This window comes from Chrysemys picta, chromosome 1 (assembly GCF_011386835.1).
Source record: "Chrysemys picta bellii isolate R12L10 chromosome 1, ASM1138683v2, whole genome shotgun sequence".
Classification (NCBI taxonomy): Eukaryota; Metazoa; Chordata; order Testudines; family Emydidae; genus Chrysemys; species Chrysemys picta.
Genome location: NC_088791.1, coordinates 317,310,409 through 317,337,423, shown reverse-complemented (window position 1 = coordinate 317,337,423; position 27,015 = coordinate 317,310,409). Strand labels below are relative to the sequence as shown.

At 40.9% G+C, this 27,015-nt stretch overlaps 1 protein-coding gene across 1 annotated transcript in view; it reads left to right on the top strand.

Annotated features, from left to right (window-relative positions):
- DDX10 (DEAD-box helicase 10) overlaps nt 1-27,015 on the top strand; it is a 316,478-nt gene that overhangs the window by 206,991 nt on the left and 82,472 nt on the right. Inside the window, exon 16 of the mRNA XM_042855078.2 lies at nt 21,278-21,334. Coding sequence (XP_042711012.2) covers nt 21,278-21,334 — 57 coding nt within the window. The remainder of the gene's footprint in view (nt 1-21,277; nt 21,335-27,015) is intronic.

The window sequence follows — 27,015 nt, the reverse complement described above, 5'->3', positions numbered from 1 at the left end:
GCAAGGGTCTCTGTCTTTGTCTCCTCTGAGGTATTCACTGTGGTCTGGGCGGTTCTGGTGGAATCTGTGCTAAGTATGGCATGCAACTCATTATAAAAAGAGGAGGTCTGCAGGGCAGCTCCAGATCTATTGTTGGCCTTCCTGGTGAAGTTCCTGCACTTTCACGTGGCACTGCTGCTGATCTCTGTCATAGCCCTTTGCCTGCATCCCCTGTGCAGTCTGCTTGTAGATGTCCACATGTCTATGGCTGGTCCATAGCTGTGCTTGTACAGCATCCTCTCCCCACAGGTCCATGAGATTTAATTTCTCCTGTCTACTCCAGGCTGGAGCCCCTCTAATGCCTAGAGTCACATTGTTGTACTTAAAGTACTGCACAAGATCTTTTCAGGGGGAATAAGGTAAAGCGCCACATTTATTGGTAATACATGTATTAATCAACATTGTATCATATGCATGATATATATTACACTCATGCACTCACATACACACAAGCATACTCTGTCTTGTTGTTGTTACCAATTAGTTGCTCCCCTTAACTTCAGTGGCCAGGTGAGTTAGATGGGGGAGGGGGTGGAGCCGGGCTTCTGTTGATCCGGATCAATGCTCCCATGTTGACAAGATGAGACCCGGGATCCTCTGCAAGACACCTCACATTTATAGCAGCTTCCCTCTTATGCAAATCTGTACCAGATTCAAAATCTGTGTCTGTCAGTTGGTCCTTTGTGCTGCTTCTTTCTGGATGTTGTCCCAATGCTGTTCAAAGAGGGTGTTTCCAAAAGAAGGTGCTTGCTTCTAACCCCCCGAGGCCATCAGTATAACTGATCTTCTTTAATGAGCCCGCTTGACAAGTTTTATTGTCCTTGGGTCTGGCTTCCATCCCCTCTCCAAGGGTTGCAGCTGTCTGGAGGTGCTGCCTTCCAAGCCTTTACTCATTCACACCTCGTTCATTCAACAGGGCAATTGATTAAGAGTGCGGGGAGGGAAGATCTTGTTCTACTGCTAGCAAAAAGACATTTTTCTTCTATCTTATTCTATCCTTAGGGGCTATAACATTATACCAAGGTTCAATGCAAAGTTTCTACACCGCTATCTTGATATAACGTGACCTGATATAACGTGATATAACATGAATTCGGATATAATGCGGTAAAGCAGTGCTCGGGGGGGAGGGGGGACGGTGCTGCGCACTCCGGTGGATCAAAGCAAGTTCAATATAACGCGGTAAGATTTTTTGCCTTCCGAGGACAGCGTTATTTCAAGGTAGAGGTGTATATGAGGCTTTGATACAAAGTTTCCATATACCAAGGTGTAACGATGCAGCTCTGGCGGGACCCAACTGAGAGTGCCAATTCAGGACAAATTGCTAGAACAGGGCAGTCACAGCCCAAGGCTGGGTTTTTTCCACCTTTTAAGGCAAACCAAACCAGCCAGACTAAGAGGACTTCGGTCTCACCCCACTGGCTAACCACAAGTCTCACAAGCAATTCCCTTAGACACTCCAGTTTCCCAGTATCACCACCAATGCCACTCGTCATGGGGACAAATGGTTATGAAAACCAATACCCCAGTAAAAGAAAAAAGGTTCTCCTGATCCCATAGGACCACGCCCCAGATCCAGGTCAATATACAAATCAGATCTTACCCACAAATCATGCTGTTGCCAATTCTTTAGAATCTAAAGGTTTATTCATAAAAGGAAAAAGATAGAGATGAGAGCAAGAATTGGTTAAATAGAATCAATTACATACAGTAATGGCAAAGTTCTTGGTTCAGGCTTGCAGCAGCGATAGAATAAACTGCAGGTTCAAGTCAAGTCTCTGGAATACATCCCCAGCTGGGATGGGTCCTCAGTCCTTTGTGCAGAGCTTCAGTTGTAGTGAAGTCCCTCCAGAGGTAAGAAGCAGGATTGAAGACCAAATGGAGATGAGGCATCAGCCTTATATAGTCTTTTCCAGGTGTAAGAACACCTCTTTCTTCCTACTGTGGAAAATTACAGCAAAATGGAGTCTGGAGTCACATGGGCCAGTCCCTGCATACTTTGCTGAGTCTCAAGGCATATTTGCCTTTTCTCAATGAGTCCATTGTATAGCTGATGGTTCTTAATGGGCCATCAAGCAGGCTAGGCAGAGCTAACCCCAGCTTGTCTGGGATGTCACCCAGAAGCATAGCATAAGTTTGCAATACAGACAGTATAGAGCCAATATTCATAACTTCAACTATAAAACTGATACACACATATAGACAGCATAATCATAACCAGTAAACAGTAACCTTGTCTTAGACACCCCATTTGACCCCCTTTATACAAGATTTGGATGCCACTACAGGACCTTGGTTGCAACAATGATCTTTATGGTCCCAGATTATATCAATAACGTCAAACAAAGCTCATCAGTGCAAGGTTTCTATATGAGGCTTTGATACAAAGTTGCATGAAAACAGAGTTCACACGTGGGTAGACCCACTACAAGGTTATATGAAGAGGCACAATGTAAAGTCATATGAAAATTACCAGAGATTTATCTACAGCATGGTTGGATGGGCAGTTGCACACAACATGAGTGAGCTGCTAGGTGTGCTTGCCAAGGTATGGAGTCTGAAGAAAGCATTTCAAAAACACACAGGGTTTTAAAGACAGGGGTGGCTTCTGGTCTCTGTGACCTCTGGGCAGTGGAGTTTAAAATTGTGACCAAAATGGCAGGCAATAGGGCATTGTGGGACAGCTGATGGAGGACTGTTTGGGTCAACACAGATCACATGGAGTCTACACATGCAGTGCATTGACCTCAATACGTCAACAATGGCTCCAAACCATTTAGGGAGGTGGTTTTACTGCGTCGCTATAACAGGGCGCTTAAGTCAACCAGAGACAAATTTGAATTTAGACACATGCACAAATAGCCGGTGCAAGGTGACTTGTGTAGACCAGGCTTATGAGGCCAATGTGCAATGTTACATTTTAGCTAAGAGAAAAGTGCTAATTTTTGCATAGCTGTCATTGGGGTCATCCAAAATTTTACATGAATTATTAAAGTAATACCTTTATAACGTGCTTCATTCTGGCTGTAATTTGAAAACTTTAATGTCTGCACTTAGATTCCTCTTTAGCATTTAAAAACCTTAAATTGCAGACCATACATTTGCAAACTGTTTCTGGACCATTCATTTGTCATAGAACAAAGTAGAAGATTTGAGAGCGTGGCAATTAAGAATGCTGAGTGTTCCTTGTGAAATGAAATTCACACCCCAATGAGAAGAGTTTGGATTTCTTCACTCAAGCTCTTGGAACACAGTAGCCCCTTTCATCATGTTGATAGCTGATGATAAGCTATTGTGTACAGAATTTATTGTAATTGTGGAGTATACAATATTCAAATTGTATAATAAAATACTGACATAAAACTTCATTTTCAAAGATTTTAAAAGCATTGTTTAAACAGCATTGATCTTCACAAAGTTGACTATATATAAATTTCCCCACTGATGATGTTACATTAATACTGTGATATGATAAATGTTTATATTTGAACAAAACACTATAGGATAGGTTTTCAAAAGCTCCAAATGTTGGTGTTCAACTCCCATTGAAAGTCAATGGGGATTAGGTGCTTAATTTGAAAATCGACTCCTGTAGCCCCAGAAACAGTAATCTGAGCTCAATGAAAAACCACTTAAGAAGCTTTCCAAAGAGTGGGAGATATGAAAGTAGCTGCAAAGACTGCTGGATTCATCTCTCATCCATGCTGTAGATGAAACAAGGTTTGATTTTAAAGGAAGCAGAGCTATAATATTTCAAAGGGACAGCATAATGAATGAATAGGAAGAGTTGGTTGGAAAGTTATAAAACAATCAGCTGGTTTACTGACAAATTCATAAACTTTGAAAGTGAAGTTTTTGTACTTCTGTTATCAGAATCCAATGATTAAATACTTTATCAATCAGTTCTTCATAGAATCATAGACGATTAGGGTTGGAAGAGACCTCAGGAGGTCATCTAGTCCAATCCCCTGCTCAAAGCAGGACCATCCCCAACTAAATCATCCCAGCCAAGGCTTTGTCAATCCAGGCCTTAAAACCTCTATGGATGGAGATTCCACCACCTCCCTAGGTAACCCATTCCAGTGCTTCACCACCCTCCTAGTGAAATAGTTTTTCCTAATATCCAACCTAGACCTCCCCCACTTCAACTTCAGACCATTGCTTGTTCGGTCATCTGCCACCACTGAAAACAGCCTAGCACAATCCTCTTTGGAGCCCCCCTTCAGGTAGTTGAAGGCTGTTATCAAATCCCCCCTCACTCTTCTCTTCTCCAGACTAAATAAGCCCAGTTCCCTCAACCTCTCCTCGTAAGCCATGTGCCCATATCCCCTAATCATTTTTGTTGCCCTCTGCTGGACTCTCTCCAATTTGTCCACATCGTTTCTGTATTTGGGGTCCCAAAACTGGACACAATACTCCAGATGTGACCTCACCGGTGCCGAATAGAGGGAAATAATCACTTGCCTCTGCAGTGCATGGGATTCTTCTGTCCTTAGCGCAGGACTCTGCACTTGTCCTTGTTGAACCTCATCAGATTTTTTTTTGTTTTTAGCCCAATCCTCCAATTTGTCTAGGTCACTCTGGACCCTATCCCTACCCTCCAGCATATCTATCTTTCCCTTCAGCTAGTGTCATCCGCGAACTTGCTGAGGGTGCAATCCATCCCATCATCCAGATCATTAATGAAGATGTTGAACAAAACCGGCCCCAGGACAGACTGGGACACTCCGCTTGATACTGGCTGCCAACTAGACTTGAAGCCATTGATCACTACCTGTTGAGCCCGACGATCTAGCCGGCTTTCTATCCACCTTATGGTCCATTCATCCAATCCATTCGTTTTTAACTTTCTGGCAAGAATACTGTGGGAGACTGTATCAAAAGCTTTGCTAAAGTCCAGATATATCACGTCCACCGCTTTCTCCATATCCACAGAGCCAGTTACCTCATCATAGAAGGCAATCAGGTTGGTCAGGCATGACTTGCCCTTGGTGAATTAATGTTGACTGTTCCTGATCTCCTTCCTCTCCTCCAAGTGCTTCAAAATGGATTCCTTGAAGACCTGCTCCATGATTTTTCTGGTGACAGAGGTGAGGCAGACCGGTCTGTAGTTCCTTGGATTCTCCTTCTTCCCTTTTAAAGATGGGCACTATATTTGCCTTTTTCCAATCATCCAGGACCTTCCCCAATCGCCGCAAGTTTTCAAAGATAATGGCTAATGGCTCTGCAATCACATCAGCCAACTCCCTCAGCATCCTTGGATGCATTAGATCCGTCCCCATGGACTTGTTCATGTCCAGCTTTTCTAAATAGTCCTTAACCTGTTCTTTCACCACTGAGGGCTGCTCACCTCCTCCCCATACTGTGATGTCCAGTGCAGCAGTCTGGGAGCTGACATAGTCTGTGAAGACCAAGGCAAAAAAGCATTGAGTACTTCAGGTTTTTCCACATCATCTGTCACTAGGTTGCCTCCCCCATTCAGTAAGGGTTCCACACTTCCCCTGACCATCTTCCTGTTGCTAATATACCTGTAGAAACCCTTCTTGTTACCCTACACACCCCATTCTAGCTGCCACTCCAATTGTGCTTTGGCCTTCCTGATTACACCCCTGCATGCTTGAGCGATATTTTTATACTCCTCCCTAGCATCTGTCCAAGTTTCCACATCTTGTAAGCTTCCTGTTTGTGTTTAAGCTCACCGAAGATTTCTCTGTTAAGCCAAGCTGGTCGCCTGCCATATTTGTTGTTTTTTCTGCACATCAGGATGGTTTGTTCCTGCACCCTCAATAAGGATTCTTTAAAATACAGCCAGCTCTCCTGGACTCCTTTCCCCCCTCATATTAGCCCCCCTGGGGATCCTGCCCATCAGTTCCCTGAGGAAGTCAAAATCTGCTTTTCTGAAGTCCAGGGTCCATATTCTTCTGCTCTCCTTTCTTCCTTTTGTCAGGATCCTGAACTCGACCATCTCATGGTCATTGCTGGCCAGGTTGCTGCCCACTTCTACTTCCCCTACCAATTCATCCCTGTTTGTGAACAGCAGGTCAAGAGGAGCATGGCCCCTAGTCGGTTCCTCCTGTACTTGCTTATCAGTATGCCTTCACTTCTATAATGCACAGGAGAGCAAGTGATATTAATCTGGCATGTATTTGCATTTTTTAAATTACTTCATCTGTTGAGTTATTTTGAAGAACCGTTTTTAAAATAAGCAATGAGAGCGAAGAAATGAACAGAACACACTAAAACATAAATTTATTTTTTTTGTTATGGAAAAACATTGTTTATTGTAATCTAAATGATTGGAGGCTGGGTGATTTTTGTTTTGTGCAACACACCTAATTATTTTATAAAATGAGAATAACTGGAATGAGTACTGAATAGTTTTGACAAAAAAGAAATATTTAAATAGCTGCCAACTGAGAGTCAATAACATCTCTTACAATTTGTTAAAGGTTTCTTTTACCATCTTTCCTCTTTGGAAACAGCTTTTGAGTTATGTTGACTTATTGATGTTTAAAATTTGAGGTGAAAATATTTCATTTGAGTACTTATTTGTTGTATATTATGGAACTATTCAATTTCTTGTAAATTATTCTAGTATCCTTATTTTTTCACTCCGCCAAATGGAAAGTACTGAAATTTAAGTGAAAACCGCAGCAAAATGTAAAGCAGGCCCTGAGTTTAAGACTCACTTTTACTGACTGTGGTTTATATTCTCAGGAGCCTCACCATTCTTATTATTGAACAAGGCCATGAACCCCAATTCTAGGAGGCAGTCAAGTATGAGCTGCCAACTTATTTTATGCATATGTTAGCAGAGAGGCTACATAAAGTTATACTTTCTTTGAGATTTAATGTTTGTTGTCTTCTCTAACCACTAAACCACATTCTTTTTCTAGAGCCAGGGGTAGAACCAGGACTGCTGATTGACCATACCTGTATGCTACTGCTATTTAGCAAACACATCCACTGGGAAAGGGTGTAAGTTACTTCTCTGGTGACTGAACTAGGTAGAGGCTAGCAATTATTCCTATATCTCAAGGGACATTGATATGAAAATGCAGAGTTCAAATTCTTCTAGTGACTCTCATGAGATGTTATTTTGAAAGTTTGTTTTTAAAAACAACTAATTTATTTGATTCACACTTTGGGCAAACATTCTGTAGCTCACATTTGTAATTTAAGCTATCTATAAACTGTAGAAGCGTACACTGAAAAACAGAAGTTTCACACTTTAGTCATTTATAAGGCTAGGGTTTTGTCATGGCGGTCACGGAAGACATGGAATCCGTGACTTCCAAAGACCTCTGTGACTTCAGCCCCAGCAGCTGGGAGCTGCAGGGTCCCCCTGCCACCCCCCGCAGGGGCAGGGAGCTGTGAGGTACCCCAGCTGCCATGGGCAGCGGGAAGACCCTGGCAGCTCCCCGGCCACCACCGTGGGTAGCGGGGGGACCCTGGCAGCTTCCCGGCCACGGCAGGTCAGGGGGACCCCTGCAGTTCCACACTGTGCCAGCGGCAAGGGGATTCCCGCAGCTCCTGGCTGCTGGGGAGGGGACAGGGGGGCCCTACAGCTCCCCTCTGCCCCTGGGCCAGGGGGACCCTGGAGCTCTGAGTCCCCATGAAGGGCCAGTGCTCCCAGCCATCCTGCAGCTGCCCAGTCCCTTCCCATTTTATCATGGATATTTTTACTAAAAATCAGCGACAGGTGATAATTGAAATAATAAATGAAAATAATTTTTCTTTATTGCCCGTGACCTATCCATGACTTTTACTAAAAAATATCCATGACAAAATCTTAGCCTTAATAATTTATCTTCTCTCTCTCTCTCTCCCTCCCTCTCTCTCTCTCTCTCTCTCTCCAATCCTGGGGTCCTACACCAAGGTATTTCAACCCTGTGTAAGAAATGGGAAATAAGCATGGAAAATTTGTTGGGTGGCGGATTAGTTTGCCTCAGAACCCCCTCCCTCCCAACTCCAAACCTGAAAAGCATGGATGTAACATTGCCTTCAGCACTGTTCAACACACACTCCAGCACCTACATAGAGCTTTCACTGAAAAGCAGTATGTACCCCAACTTCATCAAACTCTGGCGGAAAACCTCAATGATAACCTCAGCAAAGTTAAAGCAGAATAACTGCAGTCAGTCAGATACGCTGATCTGTTAATGCAAATTGTCTGAGGTCGCTGTTAAGGTTTTGCAAAAGAGTGCAAGTTTGATGAAGTTGGGATACGTATTGTTTTTTGATATCAGCTGCTTTGGGAAGTAAAAGCATTACGGAGTGTTGGAGTGTGTTATTGACAGTGTTGTGATATGAAAGTGGCCAGGAATACAGGAGACTTTTGCCATGACTTATTTCCATGATTTTCAGGTTCTGAAGTGGTGACTGTATCCTGATGTAACTTGAATTGTCTCTGAGTGAAATTTTTGTGTTTAAAAATGTACTATAATCTAGGGAATACTCCTCTTCTCCCACATCAATTGACTCTGCCCTGTTTTTGCCTAAAGTCCAAAGCTGGGCCTTAGGGGCTGTTGAAAAAACGATAAGGAACATTAAATATGAAATCCAAATGATGACCCCTCCACATCTACATTTTTATGCATGATTCTTGTATTTGTCTAGGATATATAAACAGAGAACCATGCATAGACCTAATTACTAGAGGCAGCATAGTCTAGTGGCTATAGCACCATCCTGGAAGCCATGAATTTCTGAATACTAATACTGGCTCTGACACTGATGTGCTGTGTGCTCCTAAGCAGGTCACTTACATTCTGTGCCCAAATTTCCACATCTGTAAAATTGGGGTGATGATACTTTGCATAATTAACAGGGATGATGTCCAAATTGTTTGTTTCTGTGGAGCTTTGAAAATGTAAAGGGGCTTTATAAGTGCTAAGTATCTACTGTTTCATTGATTGGAGTGGGGGAGAAACCAGATTTTAAATCAGGTAGTCCACAATTCTGGAAGGTACTTAACCATGTGCCTAATCTTCAAGCATTGACTTCTATGTGACTATTGATCTGCTTAAAAGTTAGACAGGTGCTTAAGTCCATTTCTGAATGTGAGCCTTAATAACGAAGAGTTTAGTCCTGTGCGCATTGAAGTCAATTAAAAAAAATCTCCTATTGACTTCACTCGTGTGGGATCAGGCTGTAACCAACCATCCATATTAACCAGCTGGCTACAAAATCTACAAGCCTATTTGTAGGTATTCCAATGTTTCTAAAATATATTGGGTTTTCAGACTTCCTGTTGGTTTAGGTGTGTGCTGCAGAGACTAATAGTTTAGGAATTCTGGGTAATTCATAGGGGTTGACTATTAAAAGCCAGTGAATAAAATTAAATGAAATTTATCAAACAAATGACTCAGTTGAAGGTTTATAAAAAATGTATTTAGCAGCACATATATAATGCAAATCTTTAGTTATTGGGAGGGAGGTGAAAAATAAAATGTGTATTAAAAAAGTCATCTTTGTAGAATATCTTTGACCATGAAGCTCACTTTTTGTATCACATTTAGGTCCCATATCAACTGATGTTGAAATCCTACAAATCCAGTGTCTCATCAGGACAGTTTTAAGTCCCCTCTCACCTCCTCCTACTTCCTATTTCAAAGCTAATAAAAAGAAAAGGATGGGAATTTTGTGTTTGAAAAATGAGTTTATTTTTCTAGATAGTATTTGCAAAACATAGAGAGAACTTATGCATGTTTGAGCACATATACATATTACCACTGAAGTGATGAGGATAGTGAACCACTTTATGCCAGTTTTCTTATAGTGGTAGTGGTGGTAAGTTCATTCCCACTAATAACTCTCAGGGCATAACTGAATAGATTTATTCTTATGCCCAAGACCATATTTTGCTCTTGGTAATCTTGTGTGATAAACATATACTGGGTTGGTCTTTCTACTCTGTGCAATATTTAGCAGAAAACTTACACAAAAGGCAAAATCTAAAGAAATGGTGCTGGTGTTAATTTGTATTTGTGATTTATTTAAAGTATTTATTACCTCAGTAGAAGATAAAGTCTAAGAATGAAAATATAGAGCATGATCACCAGGGAAACATAACACTGACTAAGGGGAGTACTGTATTACAATTTCAGAGCTGCTCTTCAAAAATTGTACTGAATAATGAAACATTTTCCTGATATTGCAGAAGCATGAGATAAATCATGGGGGGGAAATAACTATTGTGGGATGAAGATGAGGTTCAAAGGATAATAAAAGGTTTAGAGGATAAAATAACATTGCCTTTGTATATTAGTTAAAATTACCATATGCGTATGGTAACTGAAATTGGCTAAGATAGCCTGTACTAGATGACTTCTTAGTGGGGGGTCAAGCCAATAAAGAACCAGGCATGTTATATAACAGTACAGAGCAGAGTTGCTAGTAATAACTCTCTTGGAAAACATATGATTCATCCTAAAGTACTGTACCAATGTTAACTGTGGAAGAATGGATGCTGCTGGTGTGGTGTGTGTTTTTTTTTTTTTTAAACTTGCAGTAAGATGCAATTTGTTGCTGTGCCTCCAGCTTGGGTACAATATGAAAGAACTATGGGATGATTAAAATGAGACCAATATTGTGCGGAACGTTTTGGAAGAATTACTTGTATAGCAATCACCTAAATAAAAAATACACAGTGGTATTTGGGAAGTATGGACGAATTTACTCTTTTTAAGGCTGCTAGACCCAAGGTGAAGACCATATAAAAATGCAAATAAACCGAAAAACTTCAAAATGTCTTTGGTGTCAGCTACAAGACAAGTTTAGTTCTGCAAGTGACGTGCATTGAATCCAGAACATTCAACAAAGGATAGAAAGATTTAAGATACTGTTTGTATTTTAGAGAGCAGATGAGAGATTAAATTTTATTTTGAACAAGTGTGATTACTGTAATTTAGTTCACAAAACATGAACTAAAGTATATAACAAATAATAAAATTAGAGAGGACGGAGTCCAAAGAGCGTACCCTGATTCAGGGCTTGGTTGTGCAATCTTTAATCAGATAAAACTCCATTTGAAATTGCAGTCCTACTGAATCTAGGCATTCATTGGCTCACATGTGCAGTTTAATGCTTGCCAAAATTCCATATTCTTGTCCTTTTTTAAAATGTAGTTTTCTCACTACCACAAATCCATCAACATCTCTGCACTTTTCAATACTTTTCTTCCCTCACTGACATCCCTCCCTTCTGTTGATTTCAGAGTCCCTTTGCTCTCCTTCAGCCTTTTCATTATTATTTATTATTTATGATTATTTTTGCTTCCTCTCCCACCATTTTGTCTTTTCTGCCAGTCTCCAACTGTGGCTGATGTCTCATTTGCTCCTGTGTAGCTAAGCATCTTGGTAGAAAACTCAAACAGCCTTCTCTGCAAATTTTTCTTCTTTTCCTTCAGTTCAGCCATCTTCTTTGCTAAAGAAGTTTGCTTTCTCATCCTTTCCTGACTTTTGTATCTTTGATTCCCAGCGGCTTTTCTCTGTCTTTGACAATGTGGCCCTCACACTTCTTCCCACTCTACTCAGGATCTTGCCAGGTATTTTTCCCTAGGAGGAAATTGAGGCTGTCTGTCACAAGTATTTAGTTGCTCTCTACCATTCCAATATCTCCTACACATGGTTTTTAAACCCATCACTTATTACTTTGTAATTTCTTGTCCCTTACAATATTGCACCTCTGACACCTGTCTGTGACCCACCGCCAATTGTAACTCAACCCAGCAGAGTGAACCCTGCCTTCTCCATTGATGTTAATGATTCCACTTTCTTCCCTGTCACCCAGCATTAGTGTTGACTTCTCTCCCCCAATACAGGCTGTTACTAAATTATATCAATTCTTCCTCTTGACATCTCTTTATAAGAAGATGACCTAACAGTTGTAATCCTTCCCCGTGCCTTGGTCTCCTCCTGCCTTGATTACCACTTCTCCTTTTCTGGCCTTTCAACTCAGTTTATCCAAAATGCTGTAGCTAAAATATTTCTCTTTAAATCTGTTCACCTCCTTCCCCCTCACCATCTGCATCAAGTTTAACTTTCTCCTCATCGCTTTCATGGAGCTACACAGAACTTCCTGGCCCACATCTTGGCTCCTATTTCCTCCTGCTTCCCCTCTTGCTTCCTTTGCTCCATGTGTTTCCTTCTCACATTTTTCCTTGTGTGCCTTCTTCCATGCTGCCCCTGACACTTGGCACAGTTTTCCTCTTTTTGTGCACCTAGAAACTTTTATTACCCCTTTCAGATCTCTCCTCAGAATGCATTGCTTGGATTTCAACCTTTTTAAAAAACAGCCAATGCAAAATTCATATGCTGTTTCCCATTCATACTGGCACACCATATACTGTGTCTCATCTGAACTGTTTGTTGGGATCAAAGCTGTCTACGCATGAGCAGCATCAAACTGCGTACATCAACTGTGGCTCAATGCCTCTAGGGGAGCTGATGTTACGATATCAGCGTAACAGCGCACTTAAAGTTGTGTCCCACTAATGTAAGTGTAGACACTTGCACAACTAGGTTGTCACAAGGTGGCTTACATTGACTTAACTTTGTTGTGTAGACCAGACCACAGAGCAGGGGAAACTCCCTCCTTGCTTAATTTTCCAAGACTGGGGTTTTCTTTTCAATGTCTTTCCATTAGCGTTAATAGTCCACCACTGTCTTTCTCTGGGTTATACAATGCTAGGCGCTTGGAGTTAGTTATATGTACACAACTACCCAGGAAGTGCCCCTCCCTGTCTGATTGCTTCTCCACATGGCTGTAGTTGTAGCTTAGGGCTGGTGTACACTGAAAAGTTACATCGGCATAGTTGTCTTTTAGGGGTGTGAAAAATCCACACCCCTCAGAGACATAATTAAGCCAACATAACCCCCAGTGTAGACAGCGCTAGGTCAATGGAAGAATTCGGTCATCAGCCCAGCTACTGCTCTCGGGGAGGTGGATTACCTAGTGACAGGAGAACCCTTCCAGTCTCTGCAGGGGGGGATTTATTTCGATATAGCTACGTCTCTTAGGGGTGTGGAAAATCTACACCCTGAGAGACGTATCTGTAGCAACCTAACCCCTGGTGTAGACCAGCACTAGGTCAACAGAAGAATTCTTCCGTCAATCTAGCTACTACCTCTTTGGGAGGTAGATTACCTATACCAATAGGAGAACCCTACCCCTCATCATAAGTAGTGTCTACACTGAAGTGCATTTTAAGTGCAGACGTAGTCCTAATTACTATTACTGTGTATATATATATATATATATATATATATATATATATATATATATATATACATATAAAAATGTCTGTATAAATGCATATATTCATAGTTATAACCTATATATGTATATCCTAATGACCATCAAGTTCAGAACATTACAGGGTTTCATAAAAGGCCTTGATATATATTTATACACAATAACATTGTATGCAACCAGTTGATTCAACTGCTGCTCTTTGTAGTTCAGGCCCTCCTGTTCTCCCTTGTGGATGTCTGGACCCTGATTGTCACACTGACTTCCTCTTGCCTTCTCCAAATTCTTCTCTTCTGCAACCTATGCTCCTTCCACCAAGTTCCATGCAGGCTGCTCCAGTACATAGGCCACATGTTGGCCACTCTTGGTTTAGGGCTGAATTTCTTACTCCAGGAATGCAGGGACTGGAAGCGCTGGCTGAGAAGAAAAGAGCAGGGTCTTGCTTTGGTTTCCAGTTAAGCCTATGATTCATTCTGGGCTGACAGTCTGAAAAGGAAACCAACATGCCTCAGACTTTTCTAAACAAAGGCGGCTCACGGCCTGCTGGGGCGCGACTCTCCCTGCGCTAGGCTGCCGTGTGGACCCTGCTGCCACGTGCTAAAAGTTCGACAGTGCTCTTGATCTACCCCACTTTGAAACAGGAGTATATTGAAGTGCACTAGGGAACTTTTAGTATTCATCAGCAGGACACAGACGCTTAATGTGAGGCAAACTAGTTCAGGGTCGATTTGCACCCCTGCTTGCTGGAAACTTAGGCTGTGTCTACACTTGCAGAGTTTTTGTGCTGTCAGTTTCACTGGTGATAACCAGTAAAAGAAAAGTGCTGCTTTGTGTTCTCACTTACTTCCACAGGCGTCAGATCGTGTTCACATTTGCAGCACTTCCATCGCCGATGAGAGCAGCGCACTGAAGGCAGCTATCCCACAGTGCAACTCTCTCCATTTTGAGGATAGGCCTTGTGGGAAGGGGAGAGGGGTGATCGTAGGGCATCCTGCCTCCCTGCACAGCCTCCTCTCCCTAAATACTGATCAGGTCCAGTAGTTCAGCATTGCTCCAAGCAGGGGATCATTTGCTCTGTGGGGCAGCCATTGTCACCTGATAAGTGAGCACTTGCCAAGAAAACAGGAAGGGAAGTTTCAAAGTTCCCCCGCGGGGCGTTACAGGGGGAGGGGCTAGATCTGTTTACCTGGCGTCAGAGCAGCAGAGCTGCTGGCCAGAGTGGTCACCTAGGCGCTGTGGGATATCTTCCAGAGGCTAAAAGCTGCGTAAACTGGAAGAACCTGTTTTCACTTGCACATCACTGCAAAAGTATCACTGGTAAGAACTGTACGCCTCTCGGGGAGGCGGTTTTCTGTTTGCGATGAAACTTCTGAGTTTCACCGCAAAAAGTCATTGGCAAGTGTAGAAGCTCCCGCGGTTTTTGCACAAAAAAGGGACTTCTTGCGCTTTAAATGGCAAGTGTAGACATGCCCTTAGTGTTTGTATAAGCCCTTCATCTGGAAGAGAAGTTTACCCATGCGTCTGACGAAGTGGATATTCACCCACGAAAGCTTATGCTCCAATACATCTGTTAGTCTTAAAGGTGTCACAGGACTCTGTTGCTTTTTACCCTATAAGGGGCAAGCAGTTGGATACAAATGGAGATGCCAAAGAGACATGATATCTACAACCACTGTTGGGGAGAAAGTTTTTGAATCAAATTGTGAGCTCTGCAGCTTTAACTGATAATCTCATGCTGCTGTGTTATGAAGTTATGATATACAGATATTGGCAATAAAAAATGAATGCCATACTCAATAACAGGATCTGCCTTTATTTATGTCTTTTCAGTTGGAAATTTGCAATATTAGGGAACTGTAGAGCTGTATCAGATAAGAAGTCCACTAGTAGGCCAGGGGCATATGTAATGAAGTATTTGTATCTTGAAACATAATCCTCTGTTTTCCCGCTACTAATAAATTTTATTTTCATTGCTGAATTATATGCTATTCTTCCAAGTAATGATTTATAGCATGATAGAACCTTGCATTCTTATTATGTATTATGAAAATGCAAACTCCAAGAAAATCCAGACTCTTCTGCTGCTTGTAGAAAATTGTAAAAATTAAAGTGTCAGAGATTTTAGTGATTCATGAATCTCTACAGATACAGGCTTTTCTATAAAATGAGAATTAACTGACGTGGAATAAATTTGATTATCATTGGCTAAATCTACATTTGCTTGGTTGCCTTTTCCAGCTATCTTACAATATATTGTCCACGTCTATTCCCGTCCTTCCATTCTTCCTTTCTAGCAGAATGTAATTTAAATGCAAGAAGGGAGGTCTTGTGGGTTAAAACACCACACTGGGATTTAGAAGATCTGGATTCCATTTTCTGGCTCCTGCCATAGAGTTCCTTTGTCATTTTAGACAAGTTATTTCATTTCTGTCTGTATAATACAGGTATTGTTTACTTTCCCCCACCCGTTGTCTTATCATTTAGAGTAGCTCTTTACAGTAGGGACTGTTTCTTGCTCTGTGCTGAGAAGAATGGGCCCTCAATCTCAGATATGCCCCTGATTCAGAAAAACATTACATTGCTACTCAGGACAGCATAGTTGACTTCCATGGAATTTATGCAGATGCTTAAAGTTAAGTGTGTGCTTAAGCACTGTCCTGAATAAGGATGCTTTCCTGAACCAAGGCCTAAATTAATAATTTTGTCCACCTGTTTTCCTCATCTGTCAAAAAGGAACTGATTCCTTGCTTTTTCTCACAAAAATTCTCACAATTACTTGGGGGGCAGGGATAGCTCAGTGGGTTGAGCATTGGCCTGCTAAACCCAGGGTTGTGAGTTGAGGGGGCCATTTAAGGAACTGGGGTAAAAATCTGTCTGGGGATTGGTCCTGCTTTTGAGCAGGGGGTTGGACTAGATGACCTCTTGAAGTCCCTTCCAAACCCTGATATTCTAAAATTCTATGATTTCCAATACTTAAGGTGCTGATGGCAGCAATTCTCTTCATACAAAGCTTCCCCTCTAGTTTTGCATGCTATTGCTTTTATCTTCTGCTCCCTCTGAGTTCTAATTCCACTCCTCCTATTGTTACTATCCTTTTTTCTCTCCAGTGTTTTTATAAACTATCCTATATATTATGTTGTCATCTGTCCTTCTCTCTCATGCATTTTCTCAACCCTGTGCCTTCTCAGCCCTTTCTTTGCATTATACCACTGTAGCTCCCTTGAATATGAGCTTTTGCTTTAATCTCAACCTGATTCTGTGGCCAATGTTGAGCCGCTGTCTCTTCCATATACAGTAGAATTTTCCTCTCTTGAAAAGTCTATGCTGCTCATTTTCAAAACTCTTCTGTCCTGGTGTGGAATATCAGCCATCTCACTTTCCCAGCTCCCTGTTAATATCACTCTAGTCTCTTCCACCTTCTTTTCAAGGTAACATTTTAAAGGGAGCCGGTAGTTTTATCATAGAACTGAGAAAGTGACACTGATCCAGGTGATATGCCAGAGCCAGGAATGCATAACAAAATAGTTTGGAAATTGGACTGGAAAGGGTTGAAAATTTATTACATGCTTAGTATTCTGTGTATGAAAAATACTGATATTGAAAAGAGCCACAGAGTTGGGTTGTTAGAAGAGCAAGAAATAGCATATACTGCTGCAGAACTTATGGGGAAGGGTGAAAGGTAGAAAATCTGCTCTGCTCCCTCTGAATTAGTTTTAGAATTCACTTATGCGGGTTTGTCCAGTGGTTTCTTCCTTTCTTTACCCAAGTCTATATTATAATTGGGCTTTCTGCATGTAATACATTAAGTTGGTTGATTTTTTTTAATGGATAAGTTATTCAGATGACTGCAAAATTTAAAATTTTAGAAAGCTTATATTTGAAGGAGGAAACATTTTCTGTTGTATTTCATATTGCAAAAAATTTGAAAGAACCCAAGACTTTATCATAAATACCACTGTATACACTAATTATTAGGGTGTATTGAATCATGGTCCCTACTGTGGTGATATAATTCTCAGTGCTGGCATCAGTATCCCATTTGAAAACTGCTCCCTGAATTAGCTATTTGCATAAGCCCCAGTCCCCCACCCACACCCCTCACACACCTTGCATAAAGCTCCTTCTCCTGGTTCTCTTGCTCATCTGTGAATGGAGTGAGCCTCTGCAACAATTGCCTTTACTTCTGTTTCCCTCCAGTGGTAAAACTGAGTTCCCCAGTTACCCTGAATCCTACTATCCCAGTCTCCATAGAAGAAAATTATTACTAACAAATTTAAAATCCCTCTAAGACTTCAAGAAATAGTCCCACTTCTTAAAACTCTTAAACAGTTCTCATTTTCTTTCTGTAAAATGCATGACACAAAAAAGAATACATGATGATTTTCTGTGATTAAAGGTAAAACAGGATGACCCCAGTAATTATAGGCCTGTCAGTCTGACATGGATCCTGGGCAAGATAATAGAGCGGCTGATTCGCAACTCAATTAATAAAGAATTAAAGGAGGGTGATATAATTAATGCAAATCAGCATGGGTTTATGGAAAATAGATCCTGTCAAACTAACATGATTTTTTAAAAATGAGATTACAAGTTTTTGTTGATAAAGGTAATAATCTTGATGTAATTTAGACTTTGGTAAGGGGATTGACTTGGTACGACATGACGTTTTGAGTACAAAACTGGAAAGATATAAAATGAACATGGCACACATCAAATGGATTAAAAGTTGGTTGACTAATAGGTCTCAAAATGTAATTGTTAATGGGGACTCGCCATCAAATTGATGTGTTCCAGTGGGGTCCTGCAGGGACTGGTTCTTGGTCCTATGCTGTTTAATGTTTTTATTAATCACACGGAAGAAAAAAAAATCACGGAAAGTTTGTAAATGATACAAAAATTGAGGGAGTGGTAAATAATGAAGAGGACAGGTCACTGATACAGAGCTATGTGGATGGCTTGGTAAGCTATCTGCAAGAAAACAATGTGTGATTTAATGTGGCTAAATGTAAAGGTGTGCATCAGGGAACAAAGAATGTAGGTCGTACTTACATCATGGGGGACTCTTATCCTGGGAAGCAACACCTCTCCTCCATTAATTCTCAAAGATAATTGCTAATGGTTCTGAGATTGCTTCAGCTACATTTAGGAAAGAAAAATCAAATGCACCACTACAAAATGGGGAATAACTGGCTCGGTGGTTTATCTGGGGTTTATCATGGATCACAAATTGAATACGAGTCAGTGCATGCTGCAGTTGTGGGGGGGGGGAGGGGGGGGAGAGATAATCTTATGAGAATTGTGCTCTACTCAGCACTGGTGAGGCCTTGGCTGAAGTATTGTGTCCAGTTCTGGGCACCACGCTTTTGGAAACAGGTGGACAAATTTGAGAGTCCAGAGAAGAATAACAAAAATGATAAAAGGTTTAGAAAATCTGACCTATGAGGAAAGATTTAAAAAAAAAAAAGGGCATGTTTAGTCTTGCAAGAAGAAGACTGAGAGGGAACCTGATAACAGTCTTCAGGTATGTTAAGGATTCTTATAAAGAGGATGGTGATCAATTGTTCTCTGTGTCCACTAAAATAGGACAAGAAGTAATGGGCTTAATCTGCAGCAAGAGAAGTTTAGGTTAGACATTATGAAAAACGTCCTGTCAGGGTAGTTAAGCACTAGGAAGATTGTAGAATCTCTGTCATTGGAGGTTGTTGAGAACAGGTTAGAACAACACCTGTCAGGGATGTCCTGCCTCAGCTCAGGGAGCTGGACTAGATGACCTCTCAAGATCCCTCCCAGGCCTACATTTCTATTATTTCTATGGTACTCTGATTATTCATATGAGTCTGCAAAAACAAGTTTAAAGTACGTTTTTCTACCTATGCTGCTCCAATCCAGGGCCCTTTGCCACCCATGCAAAACGTCCATCTTAATTCATGTCACACCCTTCTGACCATCACTACCTTTTCTTGGTGGTTGTACGCACTTAACATGTCAGTGTATGTGGACTCCTTTCTCCGTCTCCAAATTCATTCTGTGGAACTTGCTTTTGGCTTCTCCTTACTTGGAGGAAACTTCCCATGGCAATTCCAGCGCCCATGGCAGGTCACATGGTCTAGGTGTCACCTACGCTATTGCTTAAGTCTAAAGCATCGGTGTGTGCCTCAGGGTACAGCAAGTCAGTGGAGTGACAGATATTACAATCACATGCAGTATCTTTGGGGACAATATTTTATTAAGTTTATGAATAGTTTATGTATCAAATCAGCCAGGAATTGTATTTCACTCCAGCGGGGAGGGTTACCGCAACTCCCTCAGGACAAAAAACAATGTGGGGGGAAGGGTGATTAAGATGAATCAGTCAGGCTGTAAATACCTCCAGAGAGGTACCTCCCTGGGGAGGTTTTCATCTACTGGTCCAGACTGGGTTTTTCCGGATATAAAAAGGCTGAATTTAAACTGATACAGGGCCTACTTGCTTGATGCAGGAAGTGAAACCAGGGCAACAGACACGTGGTGGAATAATAGTCATGACTCGAGTACAGGTATTGATGGGTATGTGCTGTTCAGGAAATACAGAAATAAAGGTAAAGGGATGAAGTAGCATTGTATATTAATGATGAGGTAACTGTAAAGGATTTAGAAGTGATGGAAGCAGTAGAGGTGAAAAACCGAACTGTGGCTTCAAGACTGAGCTTGATAAGTTTATGGAGGGGATGGTATGATGAAACTGCCTACAATGGCATGTAGCCGATCTGTGATTGCTGGTGATGGGACACTAGATGGAGAGGTCTCTGAGTTACTATAGAGAATTCTTTCCCAGGTGTCCGGGTTGGTGGGTCTTGCCATATTTAGGGTCAGTAAGAAATTTTTCCCAGGGTCAGATTGGCAGAAACCCTGGGAGGGTTTCGCCTTCCTCTGCAGCATTGGGCATGGGTCACTTGAAGGTTTAAACAAGAGTAAATGGTGGATTCTCTGTAACTTGAAATCTTTAAATCATGATTTGAGGACTTCAGTAGTTCTGCCAGAGGTTAGGGGTCTATTACTGGAGTGGATGGGTGAGGTTCCATAGCCTGCAATGTGCAGGAGGTCAGACTAGATGATCATGATGGTCCCTTCTGGCCTTAAAGTCTATGAGTCTATTCCACTGCAGAGTCTGTTAATGGTGGTTATGTGGAAGCCAGGAAGAACACAGCTTGATTGAGGACTCAAGTGTCTTTAGCAGTGCTCACTATTGCGAAAACTATCATTTTTCTTGTCAACTGAGATTTCATGTGAGATCAATGAGAAACCATAAACATGGAACTTGACAATGCCATGTTAGCGTTTTAAATGTAATAACCTGTTAAAAATACTATCAGAATGCTTAATTGCATCATTCCTTAAAACAGTGGTTCTCAACTTTTCCAGACTACTTGTACCCCTTTCAGGAGTCTGATTTGTCTTGTGTACCCCCAAGTTTCAATTTACTTGAAAAGTACTTGCTTACAAAATCAGACAAAAAAAAAACCAAATGTGTCACAGCACACTATTACTGAACAATTGCTTACTTTCTCATTTTTATCATGGAATGTAAATATTGTACTTACATTTCAGTGTACTGTATATAGAACAGTATAAACAAGTCATATGAAATTTTAGTTTGTACTGATTTGGCTAGTGCTTTTTATGTAACTTGTTGTAAAACTAGGCAAATATCTAGAGGAGTTGATGTACCCCCTGGAAGACCTCTGTGAACAACTGCCTTAAAAGATTCATGTTGTCTTGTAAAGATGATTGTGGTTTTAATCTGCACTATGTTTAATCTTCCCTGGTAGGACAAAGGTGAATGAATAGTGCCTCAGTCAGACATGTATTCGTTGTTTTTATTTTACTGCCACACACAATAGGAATGGGTTAAACCGGGTAGTTCAACTTAAAAATTATTTTACTCTTTGAAGATAAAATGGAAGTATGACTTCAAAATTATGATGGATCTTGTTATTTCTCATAGGAGAAAAGGCTGAGAGAAAAGGAAGCAAGAAGAGAAGCCAGGAGGAAAAGCGAGAAGGTAAGGCTTTTTATTGTTTTGATAGACCAATGATTATAGTTCTGGAACTGGAATTTAAAGACTGCTTTTCTTTCTCTCATTAAACAGTTGTTTTACTTGACTATTTTTTACAGGATTTCCCTAATACAGTAGCATTTCAAAGATTTTTTTCTGTTTGCTTGCCATTTTCATCCCCATACTCTTGCTTTGTTTTGGTGTGACAGCTAGTGGTGGTACAGTACTAAGTGGAGGAAGCAAATGTATTTGTTGCCCATTGATGATGCAAAGTTACTTGTTTTTATTTTCTCGTTTTTTGGTTTTCTCTCTCAGCAGTTTTATTCTATGCCCAGAGCATTCTTTGGGAGAGGCATTCACTTTATTCTGTGTATCCAGCCAGTTGCAGTTTTTAAGATGTAATGTGATCTCATCTGATTACTGTATGCTTGTGTATGCCTATGGCTCTGCATGCAGCACGGCAACCTGTAAGATTTACAGTGAGGTTTCATTTAGCCTTCATGTTACAAAATTCATGAAGAATTTTCTGTGTTTAAATGGAAGTTTATTGCATGAAGACCCTCTGAAGTAGTTATGGGTATATAGTATATGTGCAGTTACAATTTGGTATTGGCATATTTTAGTATTGTGTATGGTTCGACCTGTGCTGACCTGAGGAAATTCAGTTACAATGATTTTCCAGAATACTGTACAGGCCCAATAATGTGTGTCATTTCTCATACTGCATCTCATTATGCTATGCCTGAATAGTCATGATTTGTTCTTGGCAGTTATCACAGATCAGACTCCCTTGAGTAAACCCATAATGTTCTCTGTCAGATTTTTCCAAGCTGGCTATGGCACTTGGAGTACAAGTCTGAGATGATAACTTATGTTGTAGTTCTGAAGTGGGAAGTAATTACTCTACAGTATAATATGAAAAGCCTGGTTATGCTGGGTATTAAGTATCGCTCCATCTTCAAAGACAGCTTGAAAGGAGAGCTCTCGGCATCATGGACTTCTAAATCAGAGAGTAGACTTTTTTTGCATACAATTTAAAATATAAATATGTATATTTTTAAGTGTAAATGTGGAAGACTGGTAGGGAAATTACTTTACAGAATCAACAATTAGCAAAATGTAAATATAGGAATAAAGTATTGATCCTAATCAAGGTATTTAACATTTATGAATACTGTATTGCTTTTTTAATTCTACACCTTCTTAAGGGATAAAAAGCAAATCCATGATATTTCAAAAAATGAAAAATGTAGGCTCTACACATACAAAGGGATCCATTTATGTGGATATTTCCCTTTCCCTGGTTCTTCAAAGTGTTCTCTCCTTATTTTATTAAAATCGATTAAGTGAAAACTGATATCTGGTTAAAGAGAGTTTCCACCCACTTTGAAAAGCAACAGAGGGTCCTGTGGCATCTTTAAGACTAACAGAAGTATTGGGAGCATAAGCTTTCGTGGGTAAGAACCTCACTTCTTCAGATGCAAGAAGTGAGGTTCTTACCCACGAAAGCTTATGCTCCCAATACTTCTGTTAGTCTTAAAGGTGCCACAGGACCCTCTGTTGCTTTTTACAGATTCGGTCTAACACGGCTACCCCTCTGATACTTGACACCCACTTTGAGTTATTTATGTAGTGCTATAGATAATTATGGCACTGTACAGTATCGATTAAATATCAGTCCCTGCTCTGAAGACCTTACAGTATAAAAGTGTAAGGTGATATCATTCTTCTCTCAGATCTGTATTGTGTTTGTATCTTCAATGCTATGCAGCATTTTCACCAGTCCTGTTTCTCATGTCCTTTGCTCTGAGTGGATGCATAGGGAGTCTTAAAATCCATTCCTAAGTTTTAAACATTGCAAGTTGTTCTGATCCTGGATTTCTCCATTTTAGTGAATGTAGTAAATTTGAATACCCAGAACTTTTATAGGTGTTCTTGCACTTACGTACAATGGACACCACCTTTTACAATGTGTCTTGTGGACCAGTGATTCCCAAACTTTGTACTAAGGCAACCCATTAGCTGCAGTTTGTATTTGAATTGGAAACCTGTGTTAGCTGTGAAAGATTCTAGTGCTGCCTGTACTTGTAGAAGGTTTTAGGTAGAGGGAAGCCTCTGTTGAAACTACTCTCAGCCTGAATCTCTTCCCCCCCCCGACCCCCCCGACCCCGCACCCCCACCCCACTGCTGCTTCTGAGGTGTGACTGTTTGAGTGACCTGCTATTTTTTTCTTTTCTGTCAACAATGTTTCTTCTTCATAAGTCTGTTGCAACCACCATCTGTGCAGTAGCTTCTAAAGCTGACATAGCTCTGTTGCATAAGCAAAAGTTTTGGTTTTACGTACACAAAGGATGTTTTTTGTTAGTGCTCTGTGCAGTGGAGTCATGTCGCTTGCAGTGGCTCTCACTGAATATCTTGGCATTGACCTTTTGAAGAGAAAATGCTTCCAGTGGGATAGGCTGACAACTTGGAGCCTGTACTCTGTCTGGAAAGTGAAAGGAAGTAGCAGATAATGTATAAAGATGGCAAGTCCAGGCTGTCTGGACCCTGAGGAATTAATTTAGAATGTCCCCTAGTCCAGAAAATTTCACAGATGAAGCAACAGCATCTGAAGCTTTTCACAGTTCACATGAGGTCAGGCTCAAGCAGCCCCGTGTGGATTCTCAGATTTAAAATACTAGGAAAAAAACAGACTTACACTGTTGAAAAAGGAACTGCAGTTTAAAAACATATGTGCTGCTTAGATCAGGAGTTCTCGCGCTTACATACTACGGACACTACATTTTACAATATGTCTTGTGGACCAGTGATTCCCAAACTTTTTACTAAGGCAACCCACTGGCTGCAGTTTGTTGAGCAACCTTACCATAGGCAGTGCTACCAGCTCCACCTATAATGAATGCAGAAATGCACACAAGAAACTAGTTAATCAGGAAGATTCCTCATTTCTTAAAGCACCTTTGTCCAGCTTGTCCTCGTCTGTCCCTCCACGAACGCAAGTCGACGCCACACCATTCCGTTTTGTTGTGAGTTTTTTCAATTTCTGGCCAAAGAGTTTTGTCATGGGATCAGCCCAGCACGTTTTGGGTCTGCCCAGCGGTCGCTTGTGGTGTCTGGGGATCCAGTCACCGATGTGCATTGTCCACCTATTGTCTTGCCTGTGGACTAAAGCTATTTTAGAAAAATTCTGTACGTGTGACCTTTAATCTGCTTTAAGTGCACTAGCTGCCAGGATCAAATGAAAGACCCAAACTAGGCTTTTGTAACCACTTCACAACTATGAGTCTAATATGTGGAAGAGTAATTGGCGTGTCTTCACCTTTTATTTCTCACCAGCATGCATGTAATTCAGTTGTGAAATTCACTCTTAAAAATGAATTTAGATAAATCTAATAGATTAATTTATAATTGCTATGTTTCCATTTGAGGAAAGTGTTTTAGCAGCACTTAGTACTGATAACATCACAGTACCTGTCATACTTTTATTCACTACACCAGAAATAAATGGGCAGCCGCTTTGTCTTTTGACTGGTTGACAGTACACTCTGTTACATACATAATCAAAGAAGACCAAAACGTGGAAAGTACTGAGATGTTAGTAAATGTATTATAAACATAAATATACTGCTGTTAATTACCATTAATATATATGTTGCACATTACTAGAAGCAAAAACTAAGACACTACATTTTGATAGTCTATCATATGACCCTTAAAAAAAAAAGTCTTTTAAACTTCAGATGAGACCTAAAATCAAGGTCCTGACGATTTGTGGTTATTAAAGTTCCCAAGGAACAGCTGGGTTAGCTGCAATGAAACCATCTTGGAAATTTCTCTTCTGCTGCTTATTCTGTTTAGTGAGTTAAGCATTCTAGTTCTCATGGCTTAGCACAATGCTAGGTTTCTAGTGCTGCCAGAAAGTGGTTTTAAGAACGATTGTTGAAATATGAAATAGTTTTGAAAACATGAACCTTTGACGAATTTTCCATGGGGGCTCAGAGAGGTCTCAGGGAGAGAAGACTTGACCAGGAGTCCAAATAGTTTTATTTTTTGCCTCAGTCCCTGACCTAGTATGTGATTTCAGGAAACTCACGTCACTTCTTGATTATTTAGATTGTTGGTTCTTTGCGGTATGGACTGTCTTATTGTGTGTGTGTGTGTGTGTGTGTGTACAGACAATAGCTCTACAGAACTCCAGATATGATTTTCTTGCCATAATACAGATAATGAAGACTGGTCCTTTAAGAGGGCATCATCATTCTCCAGAAAGAGGCTAGGCATTAGCTGCCAGCAGCACTAGGGAGCAGGGGGATTGCTGAGCCAGAATAGGGCTTCAGAGTCAGATGGTCCCAGATACCCTTGTAACAGCCCCATAGTGACAATGACCGTTTGCAGGGCTTGCGTTAGCTATTAAAACGAAACCACAGAACTCAGCTTCCATTCGGTACATATTTTTTGGCTCGTGCTACTGAAAGTTATTGATGCTCAGTCATTCTGAGAGCAGTCTTGCTAAGCATTAGGCAGTGATCTCACTATGTTCATGTTCTCGGCACGTTGTATTGAGATTGTCATACTCTTTGCTTAATTAAAATGTCTGACAATTGTTGAGGGTTTGATTGAGGATGGTGTTAGTAACTTCTGTTTATGCTCAGCCATCAATTCTGTGTGTGCTCTGCAGACCGAATAAGACTATAAGTGTACCAAGGCTGATACTTTGAAGTTTTATATTTCTTGGGTTTACTTTCCTCTTTGGGTCATTACATCAATTATCTTTCATCCATTATTCTCTTATGGTCACATTCTTAAATGACTTCAGCCCTACAAAAAGCTAATTTTGCGTGTACGTTTGTTGCATAGAGTACAAGGAAGATGACTTTCTTGGGTAACTTGCAAAACACCAGTATTTATCAACGTGCATAACCTGCAATTCAACCGGACACACTTTTGATGGGCTCTGAGTGGTGCTGGAGTTCAAAGCAAATCAGAAAAGCCTGGAAAAGGATAGTGTCCACCACATCAAGAGCAAGTTATTTCAGTTCATGCCCAGGAAATAGAGAATCTTCTGAAAAGGCAGGTGCTCAAGCTGTTGTTCCCGTGCACTAACAAACAGGGGTTTCTCCCCTTTAGGTAAGTATGAGTGACAAGGTCAAGTCATTGCACTAAGCTAAAGGGAGTGGAATGTTATCCAGGAACAACACTAAATTGTGATCTGGCCATCTCCTTTTAATATATGAGTGACCTCCAAGCTTTCACTCATCGTAGACTCTTTTTCACAAGAATGAATTCTTGTTGAATAATTTCAAAGTGTAATATGCATATTGGCATCAGCATCAAGATAATAAATATGAACCTGCTTTTTCCACCACCTTTTCCCCCCTGCCAACAGAGGAATTCCACACCTATAAATGTATTAGGCTTTTGGATCTCCTTCCAAGATTATCTCACGGAGCAATGGAGAACAGAAACTTGCTGCATTCTCTTTGAATGTTGGCAAGGGTCTTGATGGGAGAACATGGACAAAATGCACCCAAATGGTCGGGCGACAGATATTTAATGGAGAAGGAAAAGAGGCAGATTTAGACATAGACATCTGTGTAGGGCACTTCTCTACAGGATGCACTAGAATCCGCTACCTTGTACTGCTACTTCCTCTGCCTTATGTGCCATTCTGCTGGGATTTTAACAAG